The sequence below is a fragment of the Eptesicus fuscus genome, chromosome 5 (assembly GCF_027574615.1).
Source record: "Eptesicus fuscus isolate TK198812 chromosome 5, DD_ASM_mEF_20220401, whole genome shotgun sequence".
Taxonomy (NCBI): Eukaryota; Metazoa; Chordata; class Mammalia; order Chiroptera; family Vespertilionidae; genus Eptesicus; species Eptesicus fuscus.
This window is the reverse complement of record NC_072477.1, coordinates 107,757,581-107,771,452: the sequence shown is the minus strand read 5'-3', so window position 1 is coordinate 107,771,452 and position 13,872 is coordinate 107,757,581. Positions and strand designations below refer to the sequence as shown.

At 45.6% G+C, this 13,872-nt stretch overlaps 1 protein-coding gene across 3 annotated transcripts in view; it reads left to right on the top strand.

The window, feature by feature from the left end:
• Positions 1–13,872, top strand: part of PML (PML nuclear body scaffold) — a 52,971-nt gene that overhangs the window by 20,113 nt on the left and 18,986 nt on the right. For 2 of the 3 annotated variants that reach the window (XM_008157073.3, XM_028133397.2), the window contains exons 3-4: positions 8,835–9,415; positions 10,870–10,940. In XM_008157073.3, coding sequence (XP_008155295.2) covers positions 8,835–9,415; positions 10,870–10,940 — 652 coding nt within the window. Of the gene's footprint in view, positions 1–8,834; positions 9,416–10,869; positions 10,941–11,482; positions 11,930–13,872 lie in introns of those variants that run through there. The other variant, XM_028133406.2, reaches the window with a different exon arrangement.

Below are 13,872 nucleotides of genomic sequence, written 5' to 3'. Positions count from 1 at the left end.
TTTGTCCTTGCAACAGTCTATGAGAGAGGCATCCTTATCCCCATTTTGTGGGTGGGCAAATTAAGACCCAGAGACAGTAATTTATTCAAGGCCTCTTAGCTAGGAATTGAAAGAGCTCAGATTCAGGAGTCTATCCTCCGCCAGAACTCATACCCTTTCTGCTTTCAGGTGGCTTCTGGCATGACAGTTTAGACAGAGGCAGCGTTAGGATGGGAAGACTGAAAACCCAGGAAACATGTTGGGGTTTCATGTAAAATATTAACAATGTAGTCAATTCACTGTACACCCATAAAGGGGTAAGTGAAACAGTACATCTCAGGGAAGAGGAGAAAGCTTTGTGGTAATTCCTAGAGTGGATATTCTTCAAGGGTTCCCCATTGATTCCTATTTAAAATCCAAATTCCTTCACCTAAAATTAATTTGGGGAACTTTTGGAAAATCTAAATAGGTGAAAAGATAAAGAGGTAACTCTTATCAATATACACCTTTTCCTTTCCTTACTGCTATCTCTGTAATCATCTAAAACAAAATAAATAACTTATGTCCCGTAACTTGCTTTTCTTATTATAGGATACTGTGAATATCTTTCCAAAAAATATACAGTTTTGAGTTCTTAGAATGTTGCATCTGTTGATTATATGATTTCTTCCATTTCTTTTGTGGTTATAATGAAGCATTCATCTTATATAAAAACTGCTGTTTGAAATTTTAACCCTGCTATTTTGGCTTCTGTAAATGCTTGCTTGCTTAAATAATAAGGAAAATAAGACTACTCCCATTCCAGAGAGGCCATAGACTATGCCCCAGACAAAGCTGTCAGTGCTGGCACCAGGCCAGGCCTTGAGATATGGTCTCATGGCCCCTTCCCAGCAAGCAGGCCTTCTTTCCCAGAAGGCCCGGAAGACTCATTCCAAATTTGGGAGACAAAGAGCTAGAAAAGATATAAATAGAAAAAGTCTCCTCCATATGGGGGCTCAGAATTTGAAAGACACATTTTTCTCTGGGCCTGTGTATAATTATAATAAAATGTAACTCCCCTTTCTCTAAGCATTGCTTTGTTTTTCTCTGGTCTTCTGTAACATTAAGATCTTTACTATTATGAGAATAGTTAGTCAACTATAGTATATCTATGGAAGCATCTTCACATTTAAATTAACTCTGTGAGTCATCAGAAATGTATCTTGGAGTGTGAATAAAGCAAAGCTCTAACTTGATCTCCCCCCCCCCCCCCCCCCCGCCCCCAATACCAGCCATCTTCCCCTGATTCCAATTGTTGAAAATCCCTTTAATAGCCATTAGTTTGGCATGCTTTCTTCATTGTATAAAATACCATTCTTATAGATGTCAGGGCCTATTTCAGGACTATCTGGTCTGTTCTGCTGATCTTTCTCTTGAATTTTAGACTAGTTCTACACTTTTAATAATAAAAGTTCTATAATGTGTTATCTAGCAGAGAAAATTCCTCTTCCTTACACTGATTTTTCAGAAATTTCTTACCTGTTTGATCCATTTATTCCATCATGTGAAATTTAGAATCAGTTGGTTAAGTTTCAAAATCTCATTTGTGGACTTTTGCTAAAATCTCTCAAACAAGCTGCAGCTGGTGACAGCATGCCCCAAACCTGTCAATAAAAGGCCCAAGACCTGACACTAGCATCAGCCTGCCTTGCTTCACAGCTGGGCCTGCAAGCACAATACAAACAGCAAATAACAACCGTCTGCAGATCCTTCTATAGCTCCTGCCTGGTGGCCCCAGGCAGAGGCTGACTTTGCTCCTCCCTGAAGGCCCTAGAGCCAGTGCACCCAGTGGACAGCTTCAGACCATGGCAGATTACAACTCTACAAATCCATAAGTGACACACTAAAGACACAGACTCAATGAGCACAAAGCCCCACTGAAGCAAGTCCTGCTCCATAGGGGTGGTTCCTGCATAGCAGCTTTCCCACTGTAGCCACAGCTGGTCCTCACAGTGAATTGGCCTGGAGGTCAACTCCTCCCAGTGATGCCAACAGCCCTCAAGGCTCAACTACAAGACTGTGCACACAGCCCACACAGGGGCACACGTAGAGTGCCCAGCTCAGGTGATTGGGGAGGCTGAGCCACTGGACACTACAGGACACATACTACACTCTACCAATTCCAGGAGACATAGCAGCTCTACCTAATACATAGAAACAAACACAGGGAAACAGCCAAAAGGCAGAGACAAAGAAACATGTCAAAAATGAAAGAAATGGGAGAAACCAAGATGGCGGCATTGGTAAACACCTGAACTTGCTGCCTCGCACAACCACTTCAAAACTACAACTAAAAGACAAAACAGGTATCATCAAGAACCATGGGAAGGCTGGCTGAGTGGAAATTATACAACTAGAAGGAAAGAGAAAAGCACACTGAGACTCGGAGGAGCTGCGGAGGTGCAGAAGTGAAGTGCAGAGGTATGGAGGCGCGTGCGCAGAAAGGGCTGGCAACTGAGTACTCTGTTGTCTTTTACAATCAGGAGGGAGATACAAGCTCCTGACTGCTCTGAACTCCAGTTTCAGGCGAGACTCTGGGGACCCAGACTCATACCGGGAGAAACTGGACTGTCTGGCATCAGATGGAACTCGAGGGCAGCTTTCTCTCAGAGGTGCTTGCAGCAATCATTGTTCCTGCATGGTGCCACGGGACAAGAGACATGGGACCTCTTCCAGGCAGGGCTGACGATCAGCCATTGCTGTTTGCTCCACCCTGGTGATTCCCTGAGACCCTGCCCCACCCAATTTACAACCCCGCCCTAAGCTTTGCACAGAGGCTTTTGCATATGAATGGCCTGGCCCTTTGCAATCTGAAACCTAACATACTGCAGCTGGGTCAAAGAGCCCCAGAGCCTCCAAAAGACTCCCTTAAAAGAAGATCCAAGGCTCGACAGCAGCTTGCATTGCTTCACAGCTAGGCTTCATCTGGGCACCTCCAAACCCCAAACAAAGAGAAGGAATCTGCAGATCTCTTTGTAGCTCCTGCTGGGTGGCCTCAGGCAGAGGTTAAATTAGCAGCTCCTTGGAGATCCAAGAGCCAGTGTACCCAGTGGTCAGAGTGGGACCATACCAGAGTAAAACTCTTCACATCCATAAGAGACACACTCAGGGGGCAGACTCAATGAGCGCCAAAGCCCCACTGAAGCAAGTCTTGCCCCATAAGGATGTCTCCAGCACAGAAGTTCTCCCATCATAGACACAACTGATCCTCACAGCCAAATGGCCTGGAGGTCAATTCCTCCCAGTGATACCAACAACAATCAAGGCTTAATTACAACAAGACTGTGCACACAGCCCACAAAGGGGTGCACAAAGAGTGTCCACCTCAGGTAACTGGGGAGGCTGAGCCTCTGGGCCCTATTGGACACCTAGGACACAAAGCCACACTATCAACACAGGGAAGCAGCCAAAATGTGGAGACAAAAAAACAAGTCACAAATGAAAGAAATGGAGGAAAGCAAACTACTGGATATAGAGTTCAAAACCACGGTTATAAGGCTACTCAAGAATCTTCTAGAAACCGCCAATAAATTTAGTGAGACCCTCAAGAATATGAAAAAGGACTAACTAGAAATTAAGCATACACTGACTGAAATAAAGAATAATATACAGAGACCCAACAGCAGACTAGAGGATCGCAAGAATCAAGTCAAAGATTTGAAATATGAAGAAGCAAAAAACACCCAACCGGAAAAACAAAAAGAAAAAAAGAATCCAAAAATATGAAGATAGTGTAAGGAGCCTCTGGGACAACTTCAAGCGTACCAACATCCGAATTATGGGGGTGCCAGAAGAAAAGAGAGAGCAAGATACTGAAAACCTATTTGAAGAAATAATGACAGAAAACTCCCCCCACCTGGTGAAAGAAATAGACTTACAAGTCTAGGAAGCGCAGAGAACACCAAACAAAAGGAATCCAAAGAGGACCACACCAAGACACATCATAATTAAAATGCCAAGGGCAAAAGACAAAGAGAGAATATTAAAAGCAGCAAGAGAAAAACAGTTAGTTACCTACAAGGGAGCACCCATATAACTGTCAGCTGAGTTCTCAACAGAAATTTTGCAGGCCAGAAAGGAGTGGCAAGAAATATTCAAAGTGATGAATAGCAAGGAACTATAACCAAGATTACTCTACCCAGCAAAGCTCTCATTTAGAATTGAGGGTTAGATAGAGCTTCACAAACAAGACAGAGCTAAAGAAGTTCATCGCTACCAAACCAGTATAACATGAAATGTTGAAGAGTATTTTTTAAGAAGAGTAAAAAGAAGAAGATGGAGAGAAGAAGAGATTTAAAAAATATGAACAGCGAGGATGCGGAGAAAAAGGAACCCTCATGCACTGCTGGTGGGAATGCAGACTGGTGCAGCCACTGTGGAGAACAGTATGGAGCTTCCTCAAAAAACTGAAAATGGAACTCCCATTTGACCCAGTAATCCCACTCCTGGGAATATATCCGAAGAAACTAGAAACACCAATCAGTAAGGATATATGCACCCCTATGTTCATAGCAGCACAATTCACCATAGCTAAGATTTGGAAACAGCCTAGGTGCCCGTCAGCAGATGACTGGATCAGAAAACTGTGGTACATCTACACAATGGAATACTATGCTGCCATAAAAAAGAAGGAATTCTCATCATTTGCAGCAACCTGGATGGAATTGGAGAACATTATGTTAAGTGAAATAAGTCAGTCAATGAAAGAAAAATACCACATGATCTCACTCATTTATGGGTAATAAAGAACATTATAAACTTGAACAAAAAGATAGATACAGAGACAGTAAAGCATCAAACAGACTGTCAAATTACAGGGGGAAAGTTAGGGAGAGGTGGGGGAGATAAGAGATCAATCAAAGGACTTGTATGCATGCATATAAGCATAACCAATGGATGCAAAACTCTGGGGGGTGAGGGCATATATGGGAGGGGGGTGGGGGGAGGTAATGGTAAAATATGTACACATATAATACCTTAATAAAAAAAATTGGGAAAAAAATAAAATAAAAAATATGAACAATAAAATGGCAACAAATACATATCTATCAATAATTAAATCTAAAAATCAAAATAAATGAATAAGAAATCTAATGAACAAAATAAACTGTTGAATAAAATAGAATCAGAGGCATGGAAGCATGGAATAGACTCACGAATCTCAGAGGGAAAGGGATGGGGGGGGGGACAGTAAGAGATTAATCAAAGATGTTAACCTATGGACACATACAGTAAGGTGGTGAAAGCCTAGGATGGGGCGGGAACTAGGTGGAGGGGGACATTGGGGGGAAGAAAGGGCCAGATCTGTAATACTCTCAACAATAAGGATTGTAAAATAATAAAAATAAAAAACAAAATCTCATTTGTAATTTGACTAATTGCTTTAAACCTTTATATTAACTTGAGGAGAATTAATATTAAAATATTTAGTCTCTCCAATTGGGACCTTGATACACTTTTCTGTTTTTTTAGACTTTCACTCTCAGTGGGTGTTTTTGTCCTTTACTCCATATAGTCCTTTATATTTCTTTTTTTAAATTATTTTTATTTTTTGTAATTTAATTTTTTTTCCATATTTCTTATTAGGATTATGTCTAGGGTTTTTTTTGCTTGTCTTTTTTTTTTTTTTTAACAGTTTAAAAATTGCTGTTGTGACTGAGAACATAGAAATTTTTTCCCATATTTTCATTTGCTTTGCTGGGATAGAATTAAGTTATTTTCTTAATTCTGAGATAATCTAGCCACTTTGCTGAGCAACTTATTAATTATGTGGTGTTTTAGTTCATTCTTTTTAGTATTCCAGGAACAAATAACTTTCATTTTGCTTTCCAGAGCTACTCTTTGTCTGGATAAGTCTGGGTTCTCATCATGGAGCTCCTTGTGGGCTGGAGTCTACCTCACCTCTTGCTCCCCCGAAATGTTAAGAATGCAATAGGTGCTCATTAAGTGTCCCTTGAATGAGGGTAAAGGAATCCTAGGCCAAGGAGGACATTCCTGGTTCTGGACAGCCCCTTAATGGGTCATTCCAATGCAGGGTCTACAACTCAGCCTTATCAGAAGGCTGGGGGCTTTTGGACCTAGGAAGTTTGATTCAGGCCCACCAACTCACTTAATACCAATTGTCTACTTCCATCAGAGGGGCAGTGGTGACCACTTTCCCTAGGGAGGCCCCACTCAGGGCAGTGGGGACCTAGAAATAGAACCCAAAAGAGACTGTGGTTAACCCAGAAAGTCTTGTTCTCCTTCCAGCCAGGCTACCTGAGGTGTGCCCCTCCCAGCTTTGAACACTCTTTCTAAGGAAGGGAGGCCAACTTCAGACTCAGCCCCTTTTTTTAATGGATCCAAAGAGGGAAAATGACAACTGGCTCTAGTTCTCCTTCCTTTATTTCTATATCTTGTAAAGTTGCCCAATTTATTAGTATTCTGTTCTTTAATTTAAAAAATAGGTAATACATTCACAAAGTTCAAACATGAAAGCAATCTAAAGGGCATACAATGAAATATCTTCCTGCATGTTTATCTTGCCCCATCCATAATTACTTTTATTAATTTATGTGTCCTTCAAAGGTTTCTTCATCCTATCTAATAAAAGAGTAATATGCAAACTGACCATACCTCTGCTAGACCCACAAGCCATGCCCACCAGCCAATCAGGAGCGAGTATGCAAATTAACCCAACCAAGATGGCTGCAGCCACGGAGCTGCAGCAAGCAGGAGACTTGGGTTTCCCCGGCAATGAAGGAAGCCAAGCTTCCCTGCCATCCTGGCCGGCCCAGGCTTATACTCAAGGCTACAAAGTTTCAATTATAGAAGATAAATAAATCCCAACAAAAATGGCGACAGCCACGGAGCTGGAGAGAGCAGGAGGCTTGAGTTGCCCCTGGCGATGGAGGAAGCCAAGCTCCCGCAGCCCTGGCCTGCCTTGCCTCTGCTACAAAGTTTCAATTATAGAAGATAAATAAACCCCAGATACCAGGGCCTCTGCTTGGGTCGCCGGGGTGTGTGGCCAGCCTGCAAACCACCACAGGCCCCTCGCCCAGGCCACCCCACGCCCCAAGGGAACCCCCACCCTGATCCAGGACACCCTTCAGGGCAAACCAGCATACTCGCTCCTGATTGGCTGGTGGGCATGGCTTGTGGGTCTAGCAGAGGTATGGTCAGTTTGCATATTACTCTTTTATTAGATAGGATGAAGAAACCTTTGAAGGACACATAAATTAATAAAAGTAATTATGGATGGGGCAAGATAAACATGCAGGAAGATATTTCATTGTATGCCCTTTAGATTGCTTTCATGTTTGAACTTTGTGAATGTATTACCTATTTTTTAAATTAAAGAACAGAATACTAATAAATTGGGCAACTTTACAAGATATAGAAATAAAGGAAGGAGAACTAGAGCCAGTTGTCATTTTCCCTCTTTGGATCCATTAAAAAAAGGGGCTGAGTCTGAAGTTGGCCTCCCTTCCTTAGAAAGAGTGTTCAAAGCTGGGAGGGGCACACCTCAGGTAGCCTGGCTGGAAGGAGAACAAGACTTTCTGGGTCAACCACAGTCTCTTTTGGGTTCTATTTCTAGGCCCCCACTGCCCTGAGTGGGGCCTCCCTAGGGAAAGTGGTCACCACTGCCCCTCTGATGGAAGTAGACAATTGGTATTAAGTGAGTTGGTGGGCCTGAATCAAACTTCCTAGGTCCAAAAGCCCCCAGCCTTCTGATAAGGCTGAGTTGTAGACCCTGCATTGGAATGACCCATTAAGGGGCTGTCCAGAACCAGGAATGTCCTCCTTGGCCTAGGATTCCTTTACCCTCATTCAAGGGACACTTAATGAGCACCTATTGCATTCTTAACATTTCGGGGGAGCAAGAGGTGAGGTAGACTCCAGCCCACAAGGAGCTCCATGATGAGAAGTAATATGCAAACTGACCATACCTTATCCAGACAGATTTCTGCTAGCTGAAATCTATTAAGAAAATAAAAATATACACATTCTTTGATTTAGCAATACATTTTTTGGTCATCTATTTCATAGGAGCAAAAACATCCATGCATTAGGTTACATAAAGTATTGTCCATATTGGCCAAAAAGAAAAAGAAAAAAATGCATAAACAGGAAGTCATTGTTATGTCTGTTAACAGGAGAATGATTGAATCAGTTGTGGTCCTTCTGGAATATAATGAGCTCTTAAAGAAAATACATTAGCTTTATACTTAAAAAACCCAGAACAATATCCTGAATGAAAGTTAAATTAGAGGAGGAAGTTACAAAGTATCAACCCCCCAAAATTGCTGTATTTATTTGAGTCAACCTTTAAACCTCTGAATGTCTGATTTTCTTTATCTGTGAAATGAGGATAACAATCATTCTCCCCTAACTGGCTAGATCTAGCAAGGATGAAGTGGGCTGAAATGTACCAAGTCCTTAGAATCCTGCAAGCAGCAGAGTCTGGCTATTTGTGTGAAGTGGTGTGAATGGAGAGAGGTGTGAAAGGATGTACCCAGGATGGTCACCTGGTTACCTCGGACGTGAGAAAAGGAAATTCAGAAGTGGTGGGAAGAGAGGATTGATGTTTTAAAAATGTCTTTGCATTGTTTCATGGATGGAGACTACCAGCCACTGTCACTTTAGTAACTTTCATAGTCTAATGTTTGATTGGTAGTTTGTATACCACCACCATAACCACAGACACTGAATTGGGGAAAGCACAAACCTGGAAACACCATGATTCCAAATTTTGTAAATTTTTTAAGAGGGATGAATAAAGAAAGGGGGAGGAAAGTAGGAGAGCCCTAAGTCAGGCCTGCCTTTTATGTCCGCAGCATCTACTGCCGAGGCTGCTCCAAGCCGCTGTGCTGCTCTTGTGCGCTCCTGGACAGCGGTCACAGTGACCTCAAGTGCGACATCGCCTCAGAGATCCAGCAGCGGCAGGAGGAGCTGGACACCATGACGCAGGCATTGCAGGAGCAGGACAGCGCCTTCGGCGGGGCGCAGACGCAGATGCGGTCAGCCGTCAGCCAGCTGGGGCGCGTGCGCACCAACATGGAGGAGCTGATCCGCTCTCGCGTGCGCGAGCTCGTAGCCCACGTGCTGGCGCAGGAAAAGGAGCTGCTGGAGGCAGTGAACGCGCGGTATCAGAGCGAGTACGAGAAGATCGCGGGCCAGCTGGGCCAGCTGGACGCCGTGCTGCAGCGCATCCGCACGGGCAGCGTGCTGGTGCAGAGGATGAAGCGCTACGCCTCGGACCAGGAGGTGCTGGACATGCACGGCTTCCTGCGGGAGGCGCTGCGCCGCCTGCGCCAAGAGGAGCCCCGGGGCCCGCAGGCCGCGGTGCGCACGGACAGCTTCGAAGAACTCAAGGAGCGCCTGCAGGACCTCGCCTCGTGCATCACCCAGGGGACGGGTAAGCACCGAGGTGGCTGGCTTTTTACCGGTTAGGGCCTGTGCCTTGCTGCTCCCTGAGGAGGGCGGGGCAGGAAAGATCATCTCCTGTGACAGAAAGGGGAACGGGCTTTCTTACTGTCTCGTGGATTTGATCACATCGAAGGTTCCAGGACGCAGGATAAGGTAGAATGGAGCCCCTGACTTGGGGCTGCAGCCACTCAGAGGGGTCATGTTTTACTAATGTACAAGACCCTGTGAATTAGCCGTGATCTTGTGACCCTTGGGGAAGTTAAGAAACTACAGTGCTGAGAACTAGACCCAATATCATTTTAGCCCCAGAGGGACCGACCACTCCAGGAGATTCTCTTAAGTGTTCCGCACAGAGACGTCAACTAGAATAGGAGGTCACGCAGATGGGGACTGGGAAAAACCCCGGGGGTGGCTGGGAAAAACCCCGGGGGTGGCTGGGTGCTTACCCCAAAGAACACTATGGCTCAGTGGAGGTTATTTGCCACCAGAATGGCCTGCCATCTGGACCAACTGCCACTTTGTGGGCCCTGCCTGGTATTGGGCACTTGGGAGGTGGAAAAGAGCAGACCAGTTCCTCACCTCAAGTTGTCCATTCCAACTGGGGGACAAAATGGGGCATATCACACAGCGGGAGAAAGAGACAGACCCAGGCCTCATAGCAGCTCCAAAGAGCTGGATACGGCAGGGGACTCTCAAGAAACTTGAAAGGGGTGGGGATGTGCGAGAGGGCCTCAGGGTGAGGAGGCTTTAATGGTTTTTTGAGAAAATCTCTGGAGTGGAATCAGCTCTGGACAGCTGGTATGAAAAAGGGGAGGGGAGCTAAGAATCTGAAGGCCCTGGGCAGGTGCTCGCTCCTTCCTGTGCTTGGAACTGACGGGTATGGGCTCATCAAAGTGAGGTCCTAGAGTGGCATGGGCTTGTGCCTTCGCCATAAGGCAGTGAGTGTCACCCTGCATACAGGCAATGGCCCCACACACTGTTAGACAGCTTGCCTTGGGGGTTGTCACCGGCAGAGACAAAGAGAGGGGTTACATGTTTTAATCTAAAGCCTGAGCGATGTGGATTAGATTTAGTGAAGCCCAGGCTGCGGGCAGAAGCGTGTCATGGAGCTCTGTCCGCAGAGGAGTCAGCGAGCAGTAACACCCTTGGCATCGTTCACGTTTGGCTCTGGTGTTGGCCTAGAGGTGGAGAGAGGTGTACTTGTTCGGGGCGAAAGGCAAGTGCTCACTAATGCTAATGCCACCCCTTCCTCCCTCTGGCGGGGTTCATGCCCGCTGCAGTCAGGGCCCCTCCGTGGAGGGCTCCAGTGTGTGAGAGGCCCTGGAGAATGGCATCCAAGAAAAGCAATAGGCACATCCCTCTCCCTCTTTTACTGTCCCAGGCCGGGAGCCCTCTGACCAGGAGTGTCCCTAGCCTGCTTATGACCTTCTCTGTGTTCTGCAGGTGCAGCTCCACCCAGGAGAGCCGGCCCAGGGGCTACCAGCACTCCCAGGGAGCCTGCTGACGTTGATCTGGTGAGATGGGTTTGCGGCCTGACAGGGGGGCAGTACAGTCCAGAAGGTCAGGCAGAGAGTAAACTGAGTTTTGTCCCTGTACCTGCAGGTAATAGAGTAAGGAGAGTGCCTGACAAATGAACAGCAAGGGCTGGACTGGAGCTTTCCGTGGGAGAGAGGACCCGTGGCTTTCTCTGGGCTCCTAAATGCCACTGTAGCTCTGATGGGACAGGAGCTCTTGATGGGTTCAGGAGCAGTTAGGCCTTAGGAGTGGACAGAAGGCGAAGGAAGTGATCACTGATGGGTACCCCTGATGCCCTCTCCCTTCCCTGCACCCCACCCCAGATATTTGAGCCTTTCCCTGGGGTCCATGTGTGGACCTTTCCCTCTTCTTCCCCCACATGACTCTTGGAAAGAAAGAGAATGAGGCCAGGAGTCAGGCCTCCACCCAGCAGCCTGGGGTCGATTGGTGTGATTTCGGGGTTGGCATATATCCAAGAACCATAGTTTCTCAAGAGTTGGAAGCTACCCGTTCCTCCTCTAATGTTGCGTTCACTTTGCAGTGCCCCTGACCTGCCACCGTTCAGCTTTCACGCACACACCCTTAAGGACAGGAAGCTCACTCATTCTTGAGGTTGCCACTCCATCTCTGGACTGCTCTGACTTAGAGTGTTTCCCTGGGGACCCTTTGACTTGCCCTCTTGGGTGCTTACATGCCTGGCACTCTCCACCAGGATCAGTTTCCTCGGTTCCTTCCAGAACCAGGAATCTGGTCTCCTCCCCATCCTGCTTATCCAGGTTTGCATGTGCCTGCCTGTCCAGAACTGACCAGACATCCATGAAAAGCAGGTCTTCTGGTGTGGGTGGTCAGGATGGATTCGCTTTACTATGGCATGGCCCATAGGAGAGGGAGAATGCCGAAGGCTAAGGCAATCAGGATAGGCTTCCTGGAGGAGGAAGGACTTTTAGATAAGAGTATTTTACAGCTAGGAGAGAGCATAGAGTCTAAACCTCCCCCCCCCCCCCTTTTACAGAAGATGAAGGTAATATCCAGAAAGAGTGGCTTAACCGGAGGCCACCTGCTGAGCTGGGGCGGGACTAGAAGCAACTCCTGCCTTGGGTATCACATCCCCATATACATAGCTCCAAAGGTGACCCAAAAAAAGACATTTTAATTGTTGGATAGGAAATATAATCATACGGTCAGAAATAAAAACAGAGAGAAATGTCTCACTCCCATCTTTGCCCCCATCTGTCAGTTCTTATGCTCACATACCTATCTTTTTTTAACATTACATTTCCTTCCAGAATTTCTTTATGTAATTATAAGTAAATACAATTATAGATATTTGCTTTTTCCATTCTCTTTTTGCACATAGATAGCATAGTACCATGTATACATAGCACCCAATCACGTATTCCTTCCTGGTGCCTTTTACACTTGCATGGTGGACCATTGACTATAGCATGCTTTATTTAGCCAGTTTTCTGTTGATGGATATTTAAGTTGTTTTGTATTACATACGGGGCTAGGATAATGTCCCCAAAGAAAGCATATGAATAATAGTGGAAAGTGCCCTGGGTCCACAGATCTCAGCTGTCTTCCAGGTGCCAGTTGCTGGTTGATGAACAGCAAGAAAGCCATACTGTCCATGTGAGGTCTAGGCATTTTGCCATGTCTTCATCTTGAGGTGACTTCTCACTACCCACTACTAAGTAGTTTGAACTTGGAGCATGAGAAGAATGCTCTTTTTTGCAGAGCCTCTTGTGGTCTTTAAGTAATAGGCTGGAGGAGGGGGTAGGCGGCAGGTGGAGCTGGGAAAAAGGAAGGGAGTAATGCTGTGAGTGCAAAAAAAGAGTGAGGCAGCTCGAATGAGGCAGGCAGGTCTAGTTTGTTCCAGTCGAGTTAGGTCCATCAACCAGGAGGAAGGCAACTCCCGGATCCACATCCCTGTCTGGGCCTCTGGTGCCAACACTCATCCCTCCTGAAACTGTTGGTTAACTTTTATTACAACTGTATGCCTAGGCAGAAATGACAAACATGCCTCCAGGCTTACCTAGAACTTCTGGGGGAGTGGGGTAGCTCGGCATCCCCCCCTTTTGTTTCCCATTGATGCTTTTTGCAATGATGTTACAATACTTCAATGAAAAAAATAAAAAATTTTAAAGCTATAAAACAATTATAAATCAGTCATCATGATATTTTTTTTTCTTACTGCTTCATTAACTTTGGGGGTGGGTGTCAGGGAGGGTAGAATGGAGGCAAAGAGGAACAAACCCTGCCTTTGGGGAGTTCACGGCCCATAGGGAAGGGTCTTTTACTGACCTGAGCCTGAAGAGCCCGACAAGAGAGGTAGAACAGGATCTTTTCAACTTAAAACAAGTTTTCTAATGGTGACAAGATACACGTAACATAAAATTCACCTCTAAGTGGAATTGCTGGATTATATGGTAATTCTATTTTTTTTAAAATATATTTTATTGATTTTTTTTTTTTTTACAGAGAGGAAGGGAGAGGGCTAGAGAGTTAGAAACATCAATGAGAGAGAAACATCGACCAGCTGCCTCCTGCACACCCCGACCAGGGATGTGCCCGCAACCAAGGTACATGCCCTTGACCGGAATTGAACCTGGGACCCTTGAGTCCACAGGCTGACGCTCTATCCACTGAGCCAAACCAGTTAGGGCTGGTAATTCTATTTTTAATTTGTTGAGGAACTGCCCTGAAATTTTCCATAGTGGCTGTACCATTCATTCTACATTTCTACCAACAGTACACAGGGGTTCCAATTATTCCACTTTCTCACCCATACTTATTTTTAATGTCCCCATTGATATTTTAGAGAAAGAGGAAGGGAGAGGGAGAGGGAGAGAGGAAAACATCTATGGGAAAGAGATACATCTATCAGTTGCCGCCCGCACGCACCCCACAACCCACGCATGTGCCCAGGGA